This window comes from Oncorhynchus mykiss, chromosome 11, assembly GCF_013265735.2.
Source record: "Oncorhynchus mykiss isolate Arlee chromosome 11, USDA_OmykA_1.1, whole genome shotgun sequence".
NCBI lineage: Eukaryota > Metazoa > Chordata > Actinopteri > Salmoniformes > Salmonidae > Oncorhynchus > Oncorhynchus mykiss.
The window spans coordinates 48,760,016-48,775,116 of record NC_048575.1 but is presented as its reverse complement, the minus strand read 5'-3'; the positions used below and the strand labels follow the sequence as shown (position 1 = coordinate 48,775,116).

At 40.9% G+C, this 15,101-nt stretch overlaps 1 protein-coding gene across 2 annotated transcripts in view; it reads right to left on the bottom strand.

The window, feature by feature from the left end:
• The window catches only part of LOC110535809 (GDNF family receptor alpha-2), an 82,416-nt gene that overhangs the window by 13,028 nt on the left and 54,287 nt on the right, over window positions 1-15,101 (bottom strand). For both annotated transcript variants that reach the window (XM_036935635.1, XM_021621109.2), the window contains exon 7: window positions 13,919-14,082. In XM_036935635.1, coding sequence (XP_036791530.1) covers window positions 13,919-14,082 — 164 coding nt within the window. The remainder of the gene's footprint in view (window positions 1-13,918; window positions 14,083-15,101) is intronic.

Genomic DNA, 15,101 nt, shown 5'->3' with positions numbered 1-15,101 from the left:
ACACACATATGAACAGGTAGCCTAGTGGTTAAGAGTGTTGGGCCAATAACCGAAAGGTGACAAATCTGTCGATGTGCCCTTGAGCACGGCACTTAACCCTAATTGCTCGTGGAGGTCGCTTTGGATAAGTGCGTCTGCTAAATGACAACAACAAAGAAACACACAGAGAGACATGCACACACACATTCAGAAACGCGCCCACACACAAAATATTGTTTGGGATTACAGGATATCATTAGTTTAGTTTTGTGAAGGTAGCTTAACATGTAGATAGATGGTGAGTACTTTTTAGAAGTGATCAGAGCTTCGTTGAACAGTAATGTTCAGATGCTTTTCCCAGGGCTGGTTATTGAGTAACCCAGGGTTTGTCCACAATCAATTACATTTAATTGAGCTGAGAATCAACACAGTGTACTGTAAAGTCAGGGGCCCTCAAGCAAACATTGACTTCTGAAGAGGTGGTTCATTCTCTCTTATACAATGGTGCCATTAAATAATGCATGACTCTCCAAAAAGACTATGAAATGAAGGAATTATTTCCCTGATTAAAAGCTTGTTAAGATGGGCCATTTTGGGATTTTGGCAATGAGGCCCTTTATCTACTTACCCAGAGTCAGATGAACTTGTGGATACCATTTTTATGTCTATGTGTCCAGTGCGAAGGAATTTACAGGTAGTTCCGCGAGCCAATGCTAACTAGCGTTAGTTAGCAACTTCCTTCAAACTGCACGCAGAGACATACATGTGGTAAGCAGCTGAACTTTACTGTTTGACGAAGCTCTGATCAATTCTGAAAAGTACTCACCATCTATCAAATGTACATGTCAAGCTACCTTCAAAAAACACAATGAAGAATATTGTCTTATCCCAAAAAATATCCAGGAACATAAATACTGAAAACAATATGTTGAACTCCCATACTGGGACTGCTATAAAGACATCATAGTGAGTTTGTAATTTTCTTAGTCACTTGTAGATACCATACCAGTAGGCATTTATTTTTTCAATGTACAGTGAGGAAAAAAGTATTTGATCCACTGCTGATTTTGTACATTTGCCCACTGACAAAGAAATGATCAGTCTATAATTTTAATGGTAGGGTTATTTGAACAGTGAGAGACAGAATAACAACAAATAAATCCAGAGAAACGCATGTCAAAAATGTTATAAATTGATTTGCATTTTAAAGAGGGAAATAAGTATTTGACCCCCTCTCAATCAGAAAGATTTCTGGCTCCCAGGTGTCTTTTATACAGGAAACGAGCTGAGATTAGGAGCACACTCTTACAGGGAGTGCGCCTAATCTCAGTTTGTTACCTGTATAAAAGACACCTGTCCACAGAAGCAGTCAATCAATCAGATTCCACACTCCAATCCACCATGGCCAAGACCAAAGAGCTCTCCAAGGATGTCAGGGACAAGATTGTAGACCTACACAAGGCTGGAATGGGCTACAAGACCATCGCCAAGCAGCTTGGTGAGAAGGTGACAACAGGTGACAAAACTATTATTTTTTGTTGTATTATGATTTTACATAAAACAATCTGATATTGACAAGATCAGAGATGTACTGTATGTAAAACATCACACTGCTTTACTAAAACTGCACTGGCCAGTACAGTACTGTGATACCGTAATATATGCCATTTACGTAACAGACACTTTTATCCAAAGTGACAACAGTCCACACATTTTGGTACGTGACCTCAGTGGGAATTAAGTTAAGATGGCACCGACTGACATGGCAGCTCTACTTCTAGCTCCTAAGCAACTTTGCAGTGTTTTTGTGTTATTTCTTACATTATTAGCCTAGAACATTTTTTGTGTTATTACATACAGCCGGAAAGAACTTTTGGATATCAGAGCGGCTGTAACTCACCAGTATTACGACCAGGACATTCCCGAATTGGATCCTTTGTTCGTACCCCCAGGGCAATTGAACTTATCTCAGAGGCTGCTCCAAGACGCCGCCGGCAGAGAAGATGGATTCGGAGTGGACATCTAGTCCGACTCAGGAGGCGTGCACACCATCCACCACTTCCGAGTATATTACTCGCAGTCTCTGGACAATAAAGTAGACGAGCTCAGAGCGAGGATCTCCTTCCAGAGAGACATCAGGGACTGTAACATACTCTGTTTCATGGAATCATGGCTCTCTCGGGATATACTGTCCCCGTACATACAGCCAGCCGGGTTCTCAGTTCATCGCGCAGACAGGAATAAAGAACTCTCGGGAAGAAGAAAGGCGGTGGTGTATGTTTCATGGTATGATTGTGATAACATACAGAAACTCAAGTCCTTTAGTTCACCCGACCTAGAATACCTCACAATTAAATGCCAATTATATTACCTCCTAAGATAATTATCTTTGGTTGTAGTCAAAGCCGTGTATATTCCCCTCAAGCCAATACCACGACGGCCCTCAAGGAACTACACTGGACTATGCCTACAAGGCCCTCCCCCGCCCTCCCTTCAGAAAATCAGATCACGACTCCATTGTTTTCCTCCCTTCCTATAGGCAGAAACTCAAACAGGAAGTACCCTTGCTAAGGTCTATTCAATGCTGGTCTGACCATTCGGAATAAATACTTCAAGATTGTTTTGATCACACTGACTGGGATATGTTCCGGGTAGCCTCTGAGAATAACATTTAAGTATACACGGACGCAGTGACTGAGTTCATCAGGAAGTGTATACGGGATGCTGTTATCACGGTGACTACTAAAATTTACTCAAACCAGAAACCGTGGATAGATGGCAGCATTTGAGCAAAACTGAAAGCACAAATCACCCCATTTAACCATGCCAAGGTGACTGGGAATATTGTCAAATACAAACAGTGTAGTTATTCCCTCCTTAAGGCAATCAAACAGGCAAAACGCCATTACAGAAACAAAGTGGAGTTGCAATTCAATGGCTCAGATATGAGACCTATGTGGCAGAGTCTACAGACAATCACGGATTACAAAGGGAATACCGACCACGTTGCGGACCCTGACGTATTGCTACCAGATAAGTTAAACAGCTTCTTTGCCCGCTTTGAGGATAACACAGTGCCACCGACGCAGCCCGCTCCCAAGGACTGTAAGCGCTCATTCTCCATGGCCGGCGTGACTAAGACATTTAAGCGTGTTAACCCTCGCAAGGCTGCCGGCCCAGACAGCATCCCTAGCCGCGTCCTCAGAGCATGTGCAGACCAGCTGGCTGGAGATTATGGACATATTCAATCTCTCCCTATCCTAGCCTGCTTGTTTCAAGATGTCCACCATTGTTCCTGTATCCAAGAAAGCAAAGGTAACTGAACTAAATTACTATCACCCCGTAGCACTCACTTCTGTCATCACAAAGTGGTTTGAGCGGCTAGTTAAGGATCATATAACCTCTACCATACCCACCTCAATTTGCTTACCGCCCCAATAGGTCCACAGACGATACAATCGTCATCGCACAGCACACTGCCCTATCCCATCTGGACAAGAGGAATAGCTACATCATAATGCTATTCATTGATTATAGCTCAGCCTTCAACACCATAGTACCCTCCAAGCTCATCATTAAGCTCGGGGCCCTGGATCTGAACCCCACCCTGTGCAATTGGGTCCTGGACTTCCTGTCGGGCCACCCCCAGGTGGTGAAGGTAGGAAACAACACCTCCACTTAGCTGATCCTCAACACTGGGGCCCCACAAGGGTGCGTGCTCAGCCCCCTCCTGTACTCCCTGTTCACCCATGACTGCATGGCCATGCATGCCTCCAACTCAATCATCAAGAGTAGTAGGTCTGATTATCAAAAATTACATGACAGCCTACAGGGAGGAAGTGAGGGCCCTGGGGGAGTGGTGGCTGGGAAAAAAACGAAGAAGCTGATAGAGGATTCAGGAAACAGCAGAGGTAGCACGCCCCTATCCACATCGATGGGACCGCAGTGGAGAAGGTGGAAAGCTTCAAGTTCCTCGGCGTACACAACACTGACAATCTGGAATGGCCCACCCACACAGACAGCAACCCCAGGGCTCTACAGTGGGTGGAGCGGTACAAGTCTCTGCTAGGTAAAGCCCCGCCCTATCTCAGCTCGCTGGTCACAATAGCAGCACCCACTCGTAGCACACGCTCCAGCAGGTATATCTCACTGATCACCCCCAAAGCCAATTCCTCCTTTGGTTGCCTTTCCTTCCAGTTCTCTGCTGCCACTGACTGGAATGAACTGCAAAAGTTACTGAAGCTGGAGATTCCCATCTCCCTCACTAGCTTTAATAACCAGCTGTCAGAGCAGCTCACAGATCACTGCACCTGTTCATAGCCCATCTGTATACAGCCCATATATCTACCTCATTCCCATACTGTATTTATTTATTTTGCCCCTTTTGCACCACAGTATCTCTACTTGCACATCCATCTTTTGCACATCTACCATTCCAGTGTTTAATTGCCATATTGTAATTACTTCCTTACCTTACATATTGTAGTTACTAGCTTACCTGGTTAAATAAAGGTGAAATAAAAAAATAGATAAAAATGCCCAACACATCACCAGGGTCACACTGCCTGCCCCACAGGACACCTACAGCACTAAATGTCACAGGAAGGCCAAAAAGATAATCAAGGACATCAACCACTCGAGCCATGGCCTGTTCACCCCGCTATCATCCAGAAGGCGAGGTCAATACAGGTGCATCAAAGCTGGGAAAGAGAGACTGAAAAACAGCTTATATCTCAAGGCCATCAGACTGTTAAATAGCCATCACTAGCCGGCTACCACCCGGTTACTCAACCCTGCACCTTAGAGGCTGCTGCCCTATATACATCATGGAATACATGGTATGTATTGTTGTTTTTATTTTATTTTTTATTTCACCTTTATTTAACCAGGTAGGCTAAATAATTGCGACCTGGCCAAGAGGAAGCAAAGCAGTTCGACACATACAACAACACAGAGTTACACATGGAGTAAAACAAACATACAGTCAATAATACAGTAGAAAAATAAGTCTATATACGATGTGAGCAAATGAGTTGAGATAACGGCTGAGACAGCTTGGACATCCGGGTTGGCAAAGTGTGCTAAAGCAGTGAATAAAACAAACTTAGGGAGGCTTCTAATGCATGAAACCAAGGCTATTACGGTTACAGAAGTCATCAAAAGAGAGCGCCTGGGGAATAGGAGGGGAGCTAGGCACTGCAGGGCCTGGATTCACCTCTACATCACCAGAGGAACAGATGAGGAGTAGGATAAGGGTACGGCTAAAAGCTATGAGAATTGGTCGTCTAGGACGTCCGGAACAGAGAGCAAAAGGAGGTTTCTGGGGGCGATAAAATAGCTTCAAGGTATAATGTACAGACAACAGTATGGTAGGATGTGAATACAGTGGAGGTAAACCTAGGCATTGAGTGATGATGAACGAGATATTGTCTCTAGAAACATGAAACCAGGTGATGTCATCGCATGTGTGGGTGGTGGTAATGAAGGGTTGGATAAGGTATAATGAGCATGGCTAGAGGCTCTACAGTGAAATAAGACAATAAACACTAACCAGAACAGCAGTGGACAAGACATATTGACATTAAGGAGAGGCATGCTTAGCCGAGTGATCATAAGGGTCCAGAGAGTAGTGAGGTTGGTTGGAGTCACGGCGATTCAGACAGCTAGCCGGGCCTTTGGTAGCAAGCTGGCAGAGGATGGAGGTCTGTTTTGAGCCATCTTGTGTGTTTTCGTTGGTAGATTAGTGGGGTTCCGTGTGGTAGAGGGGACCAATCCAATTGGCAAAATAGATAGTTATAGTGACCCAAGAGTATTGTCCGATAAACCTATTCAGATAGCAGCCGATAAGACAGCTAACGATAAGTGGGCCACAGATGGGCGTTCAGGTAACGTCGCGACGGAGGGGCCAGTTGGATAATTCCCTCGGGCAAATAAAGTCAGTAGTCCAGTCAGTAGTTCTATTGTGGATTTCAGATTTGAGGTGAATAATAATATTTTTTTTAAATTGGTGAGGTGGGTTGCAGGAGAGTGTTTTGAAGTTGAGATTTTTAGAAAAAATATATATATATAAAAAGATATGCGAAGAAAAGATGACTGCTATGCCATTTTGGGGAAGAAAAAAAAGAAAAAAAAAGAAAAAAAAGAAAAAAAAGAAGAAAAAAATGTGAATTGTTAGATATTACTGCACTGTTGGAACTAGTAACACAAGCATTTTGCTACACCCGTAATAACATCTGCTAAATATGTGTACATGACCAATACAATTTGACTTGATTTGATTCAAATTGAACCTACAACTCTGATGTTGCTCGTGCCATGCTCTTATGAACTGAGCCATGTACAGGATCACTACAGTACATAAGTACAATACAATACACAATTACAATACAGGTGGAAGATGTTTGATTGTCATTAACTTGAGCATACCTCCCTCCTTCAGGCCAGGGATATTTTTTAAATACATTTTTTATTTAACCTTTATTTAACTAGGCAAGTCAGTTAAAAACAAATTCTTATTTACAATGACAGCCTATTCGGATGAGGCATGCCATGAGGCATGCAATGATTTCAATCCAGATTTCAATCAGGCTTGGATTCGCCATGCAAAAAACGTTTTCACCCAGGTGCATGAACAAGGGGGATATTTACTGTGATGCTGATAAGAACCTATGGCTAAATGCTCAAGACAGGCTTGATGCAAATTAGTGCCGGCTAAACATTGTTTCTTTCATTTCTTTTGATTGCATTTTGAAAGATCTCTTCAATGATCACACCTTTGATCACACATGGGATAGAAATGATGGAAATGTGATGTTCAGTCAATTTTAATGAGTAGTGCATTGTGCTATGTGAAAACATTGTAATGTACTGACATTTACAGTCCTGTAGCATACTACATTCAAAGGGCACTTTTTTTCCGAGCAGAGAACGATACTGTTTCAGTTGACATGTCTCATAGAAAAGGTGATCTTGTAACTTGCTGCATGGGGCAGAAATGGCATCCAACAACGTGCTACGTTTTTACAGTAGCCAACTGCTTTCCAATGACTTATTTCTGATGATTTGTCCTACGTATGTACTGTATAAGGACAATACAACTGTCAGCATGACATATTTCTCAGCATACTCACAACCTGCCATTGTGTACAACTTATACAAAGATTTTGTCAAATAGTGCATGGAAAATTATATTGACCAGGTACTATTCTTTCTAAACAGCACTTACCATTTTTTTGTATTGGATTAGAAGTCAGTTAAAATGTTAATTAACATGACTAAATGGTGAGCCTAACCTGATGTTTTGGTGACTAAACAAAATGTTCTCATGGTATTTCACAGAAAATGTTGATTTTGAATCACTCAGGCATAAAAGATGCGTGAAACCTCAAATGATTGCACAATCAAAGGTTCTGAACATAAGATAGGGGGGCATTACAAGTTTTATCAGTTTAGAGTTTTGTACCTAGAGTTTTGAAAATATACCACATACATCTGAAAAATTTGCCGAAGTGATTGAAAAAAATGGTAAAACCCTTTTTAATCTCCATTTCCAAACAGCAGAAATGGTTGTAAGATTAGGTTCTCTGTTCTACAGACACAGCACAGAAAGGCAGTGAGCCATGACTTGGGCAATGGCAGAGTTGGTATTTTTGGGTCACATTAAATCCGTGGAGGCTGGTGGGAGGAGCTATAGGAGGATGGGCTCATTCTAATAGCTGGAATGGAATTCAAACATCAAACATATGGCTCTGTTCCATTAATTCCATTCCATTACAATGAGCCCATCTTCCTTTAGCTCTTCCCACCAGCCTCCACTGGTTAAAGTGTTTGCACATACTGTATCTATGCAAAGACTGCGCCAATGTAGCTTCTACAAGCATTGTCCCGCACATTTGACCCAATAGTTGTGGCACAATAGATTCTTATGTGAATCGGAACGCACCGAAACACTAACAAAACTGTTGTGGCAAAAATAGAGAAGTAGATAGGCCTAACGTTAGTAGAATCATTATAATAATATAACAATTTATATAATATACATGTACAATTCAAAATACGAAAGCTCTCCATTATTAAATGTTGGCAGCATTCTGAAAGGCTTTCCACTAAATTAATTGAAATCCTGATTGGTAAGGAAAATTGCATTTTTCATATCTTTATCCATTCAACAGTCTTCCACAGTTTCACTTCCTGAAACTTTCCATAGGGTTGAAAATACAGAAGTTGCAAACAGCAATGAGATAAAATAAAATGTCACCTAGATATCTCTTCTCTTTCAGTCTCTTCAGAACACAACTTGAGCACAGTTACTGAATGAATAAGGCATAATACCCTGGACATGAGGACATAGCTGACATATATTAAAGCTGCAACATGTAACGTTTTGGGTGACCTGACCAAATTCACATAGAAATGTTAGTTATAGAGCTGTCATTCTCATTGAAAGCAAGTCTAATAAGCGATATATCTGTTCTAAGTTATTAAGTTTAGTTTTTTTTACCAGCTTCAAACAGCTGAAAATACAATAATCTTTGCTTATGGAAAATATATTTCACAGGGGTTTAGATGGTGCAATGATTCTCTACACTCACCTCGCTTGTTTTGTCACATAATCTGAAATTAGGGGAACTATTAGAATTTTAGCAAACAGGAAATGGTGGAGGGATTTCTGCATAATACATATTTACATGTAAACTAAATCACATAGCTCAATTGTCCTGTTAATGGTGATACTGAATACAGGGAAATTGACTTGAGAGGGAATTAAGTTTGAGCAGCACAGCCAATCCTGGCCTAATGCTCCACAGGGCTCATTTATCAAACAACACTTCAGATTACTTATCGCGTGTCAGGGGGAGCCTGTCCAGCCATCAAACACACAGCGGACTATGCCACTTCATTTAGCATAACATTTCCACTAACTGGACAACAGCATGCATGTGGTCCTGAGCAGTCATGAGATTTACGAGGCTTGAAAGCTTGTCTTTTGCCAAGAGGAGTCATATAAGCATTCTACCAATTAATCTACGATGGAAGTTTGACACATTTTAATTGCCAAGCATATATGCTGTAGAATGAGGGGCCGCCCAAAAAGTCCCCACCGGCTCCCTCTCTAATTATAAACGTCCTGCTTGAGTAATCACATGTCTTATTGTTTCCTAATTACCATTTTTACTATAAATTAAGCATTGCACTGCAGCGAGAGTGGCACAGAGCGGTGCATCAATACTGACATACACACAGAACCTTTCGAGAAAGCAATTCAACAGCTCCCCTCCTCTACCTCCCACTGTTATTGTGTGGCTTATTCATTCATTCTCACCCTCACACAATTTTTAAGGTATTAATTTGCTGTCTTCATCACAATGAGGGTCGTGTAAAGCACACTATTGGAGCAGTGTGAGAGATGACTATTTAATGGATGTGAAAGCCTGAAATTGCTCAGCATTCAACATCATTATAGGAGTCTTTTCACACATAATAATGATGCCAGAACAGTATTGTTTTCAGCCATGCATGAAACATGGAATTATAAATATCCCTATAATAGTCATGAAATTAAAACAATGACTTCTCTTGTTTAAAGCTGCAATCCTTAATTGAAACAACAACAAAGTGTTCGCACAGACCTCTGTTTTAGTAAAAAGCTGAAGGATGGGCCAAGAGAAATGTGACCACTCTCAAATGCTTAAACAGAACTACAGATTCAAGGACTGACCAAGGACTGACCATCCATGATACTGAAAATGTAGTTTTAACCATGTTTTGAGGCGAAACAATGTTTGCTTACATTTACTTTGTTTACAAACATTTGAGTATTACAAGACAGTGGAACTAAGGCATTGAGAAGTTAAGTTCTTTAAGAATCGATGGGTACAGCGCTTTCGGAAAGTATTCAGACCCCTTACCTTTTTCCAAATGTTGTTACATTACAGCCTTATTCTAAAATTGATGAAATAAAAACCATCAATACTTTATTTACAAATGTCACACCCTGATCTGTTTCACCTGTCTTGTGTCACACCCTTCCTTGACCTGTCATTTGCCTGCCCCCTGTTTTGTAAATACATTTCTGTGATCTGAACTGTCTGCATCTTGAGTTCTGATAATAACAGAAGTGTTCAGACCCTTTGTTATGAGACTCGAAATTGAGCTCAGATGCGTCCTGTTTCCATTGATCATCCTTGATATTTTTCTTCAACTTGATTTGAGTCCACCTGTGGTAAATTCAATTGATGGGACATGATTTGGAAAGGCACACACCTGTCTATATAAGGTCCCACAGTTGACAGTGCATGTCAAAGCAAAAACCAAGCCATGAGGTTGAAGAAATTGTCCGTAGAGCTCCGAGACATGATTTGGTCAAGGCACAGATCTGGAGAAAGGCACCAAAACATTTCTGCAGCATTGAAGGTCACCAAGAACACATTTGTCTCCATCATTCTTAAATGGCAGAAGTTTGGAACCACCAAGACTTTTCCTAGAGCTGGCCGCCTGGTCAAACTGAACAATAAAGGGAGAAGGGCATTGGTCAGGGAGGTGACGAAGAATCACGATGATCACTCTGATAGAGCTCCAGAGTGACTCTGTGGAGATGGGAGAACCTTCCAGAAGGACAAACATCTCTGCACCACTCAACCAATCAGACCTTTATGGTATTGTGGCCAGACTGAAGCCACTCCTCAGTAAAAGGCACATGATAGCCGGCTTGGAGTTCTCTGGACTGATCAAACCAAGATTGAACTCCTTGGCCTGAATGCCAAGTGTCACGTCTGAAGGAAACCTTGTACCATCCCTACGGCGAAGCACGGTGGTGCCAGCATCATGCTGTGGGGATTCAGCGGCAGGGACTGGGAGACTAGTTAGTATCGATGAAAAGACGAACGGAGCAAAGTACAGAGAGATCCTTGATTAAAACCTGAGCCCTGACTTGAACCCGATCGAACATCTCTGGAGAGACCTGGAAATAGCTGTGCAGCTACGCTCTCCATCCAACCTGACAGAGCTTGAGAGGATCTGCAGAGAAGAATGGCAGGTGTGCCAAGCTTGTAGTGCCATCCTCAAGAAGAGTCAAGGCTGCAATCGCTGCCAAAGGTGCTTCAACAAAGAAATTAACAAATGGTCTGAATACTTATGGAAATGTGTTATTTCAGTTTCTTTTCATAAATTTGTTTTGCTTTGTCATTATGGGGTATTGTGTGTAGATTGCTGAGGAAGAAACACAATTCAATACATTTTAGAACAAGGCTGTAATGTAACAAAATGTGGAAAAAGTCAAGGGTCTGAAGGTCTGAATACTTTCTGAAGGCACTGTATGTTTCAAATTTGGTCAGAAAGTCGTTTACATTGCAAGTTAAAGCGTACTGTTAGCTAGCTAGCTCACACCGACAGTGTCACAAGCAAAGCATCCCAACACCATCACACCTCCTCCATGCTTCATGGTGGGAACCACACATGCGGAGATCATCCGTTCAGCCAACTCCGTGTCTCACAAAGAAATTCCATTATTTGTTATTTTGATCTCTTGTTTTTGGGGGGCATTTTCTTAAAACTACATTGTTGGTTAAGGGCTTGTTAGTAAATATTTCACTGTGAGGTCTACACCTGTTGTGTTCGGCGCATGTGACAAATAAAATTAGATTAGATTTGACAAAGACGCGCTGGTTGGAACCAAACATCTCAAAATGTCCATCAGCCTAATGTCCATTAGTAGTGTTTCTTGGCTCAAGCAAGTCTCTTCTTCTTATTGGTGTCCTTTAGTCATGGTTTCTTTGCCGCAATTCGACCATGAAGGCCTGATTTATGCAGTCTCCTCTGAACAGCTGATGTTGAGATGGGTCTGTTACTTGCACTCTGAAGAATTTATTTGGGCTGCAATTTCTGAGGCCGGTTAACTCTAATGCACATCCTCTGCAGCAGAGGTAACTCTGTGTCTTCCTTTCCTGTGGCGGTCCTCATGAGAGCCAGTTCCATTCTTAGTGCTTGATGTTTTTTGCGACTGCACTTGAATAATTTTTTTTAATTCTTGACATTTTCCTGATTGACTGACCTTCATGTCTTAAAGTAATGACGGGCTGTCGTTTCTCTTTGCTTATTTGAGCTGTTCTTGCCATAATATGGCCTTGGTATTTTACCAAATAGGCTATCTTCTGTATACCATCCCTACCTTGTCACAACACAACTCATTGACTCAAATGCAAGGAAATAAATTCCACAAATGAACTTTTAACCATACAGACCTATTAATTGAAATGCATTCCAGATGACTACCTTATTAAGCTGGTTGAGAGAACGCCAAGTCAAAGGGTGGCTACTTTGAATAATCTAAAATCAAAAATATATTTAGATTTGTTGAACACTCTTTTGGATACTACATGATTCCCTATTTGTTATTTCATAGTTTTGATGTACAATGAACAATGTAGGAAATAGTAAAAATAAAGGAAAATGCTTGAATGAGTAGGTGTATCCAAACTTTTGACTGGTACCTTAGGTCAAAAGCCTCTTCATACTTTTTGTGTTGAAAAGATGCATATTTGTATTTATATACTCAACATAAATTATTTTTACGGTGTGAAAACAAAACAGATAAACAAACATGTTTTCCCACTGCACAGCAACAGTTTTTTTCTACCTATCCCAGAAAATAAACCTGGGGTTATTAGCATTGCAGACAGGGTTGGGGAGTAACGGATTACATGTAATTCGACACATGTAAGGGATTACAAAAAAACACTGTAATCCGTTACATTACCAGCAGAAATATTGTAATAAGATTACAGGTACTTTTGAAAACTAGATGATTACTTAGAGGATAACTTTTAAATTCAGAAAGGATGTTTGTGAAAAAAATCTTTGAGACTTCTGTTTTCTCACTGACTATACGGATATCATTTATTATTGGTATCTATATAGCGCATTGATGTGAATCACACTGCTGCTCTCTCAATTAGCTATTTGCGCCTTATGGATTGTGGTTGTTGTGGACGGCTGTTCACAAAACTAAATGTGTATTTGAACCCAATAATGGTTGAATTTAAGAAGTTTAAGCTGCCTATCAATCATTGTTTTTGAAACCAGTGGACAGCCAGTGAAAAATGCGCTCTTGCAACAGTTGCATAGTGCGGATCCCAGCATGAGGAATAAAATAAAAATCAAATTCATGCTGATAAAAAAAGTATCCTTACGCCCAATGCTCAAACTCGCACACTTTTGATGGGGAAATCTGTAGTTGCTACATTCATTTTTTTTTTTTATAAATCATATATATTAATGTAAAGATAGAATTTAATCGTATTATTATATGTAGTAGAAAGTGATTGGTTAGAAGAAGCCTACATAACCAACTCATAAAGTAAATCCATATATGGCCAGCCATGTAAACTTTAACATTGATTTATCATGCAATAGATGTCGTTCAATCATTTTTGTCTTCTTCAAAGGCCTCTTAAGGGGAAACTAAACTAAAAGTAACTGGACGTAATCATATTACGTTACTGAGTTTGAGTAATCCAAAAGTTATGTTACTGATTACAATTTTGGACAGGTAACTAGTAACTGTAACGGATTACATTTAGAAAGTAACCTACCCAAACCTTATTACAGAACATTCACACAGAAATGGTGTAGAACTGACATAATTCTGTTTCATGTAGAATAGTGATTCTTGTCAGCTATGCATCATCTGCAACATTCAAAATGTTTCAAAAATGTTAACCAATTTTAAATAAATATAGCTATTAATGGGTCATGTTCATTTGGCACCTAAAGGACTAACATGTACTGAAACAGGGACCTTCTGGTCTTGTCCAATAAAAAAACATGAATTTGTTTACAGTTACAAAGTGCTTTAAAACGTTTTCCGTTCTGTGCCCTAATGAACACGACCCTGGTTATTTGAACTTGGCACCCGGTGCTAGCTGGTGATATGCCTGCATACCTTCCCGTGGGCTTCATCTTCAGGCTGGACGTCATTGGGGTTGTATGGCTCTGAGGTGCTGACTGAGGCCTCTAATCCAGGCTTCATGGAAGGGGTTGGTGGGACAGACTCAGCTTTGTGGAAGAGACTGTCTGTTCCATAACCGAATGCTTGAATGGAATTTCCTGTGGGGGCAAATGATAAAGTCATTTGTCTAGACTGTCTTCCCAGTGTTGGGGCAGCTGACAGTCAGTCCTAAGTCAACTTTTTGGTCCTCTGCCCAATTTTAGGGTGTGGGTGTTGATCTTCCCTTTGCTTCACTACCATTTGCACTGTTCAGTTTGAGACTGCTAAACTCAGTCAGCTGCCTGCATGTTTTATTGTACTTTACCTACTACACACTACAATGATATACTGTACATCATATGATTATCACCTTATCATTTTGGACAACAAAAATGTGCTATAATATTCCTCTTTATCTTAGAGAGTAGAGAAAACATCAGCCACATACAGGATTTTCATCCACAGACACCATGGCCAAAGCCTTTGACTCATAAGAACACTCACTCAAACCTTTTATGTTGCAAAAAGGTTTTTGGTCAATTTACGACAACAACACGGCCAAATAGCCCTGTAATGTCTGCACTCGAGTTGATGAGCCCTATTTGTTTGCCAGTAAGTATCCAGCAACATCTCACTGTGAGATGGAATCTTTTAAAAGCAAATAAATGAGCCTGTAAAGTGAACACAAAATACTCTGCAGGGGGAGGGGGACAAATACATCTCCAGTCAGCTTTGCTGATGGGTGGGGGTAAACCAGGACAAAGTACCTTTTCACTCTGCTTGTCCATTTTAACAGAACACATGTTTCTTTCTGTTCAGGCAGAAGGAAGGCAAACCGTGTAATTGCTTGGCAACCACCTCCATTATAAGGTCACCATGCAGAGATGACTTTGAGTAGATTTATGTGACTGATCAGATTCAGAACATTCTCAAACAAAGGAAACATTTCCCCCTTTCGGAGAGAACAGAGAGCAGTGACACATGCAAAGAGAGCTTGCATGCACCGCGAGCACACCCACCCCCACACACACATGCACGCGTACTGTACACACACATAGCATAGTAAAGACATAATGGACTTCAGATTTCTTATGTAAAGACATTCCATGTGGTGCTTGGATATCTCAGCCTTGGCTAG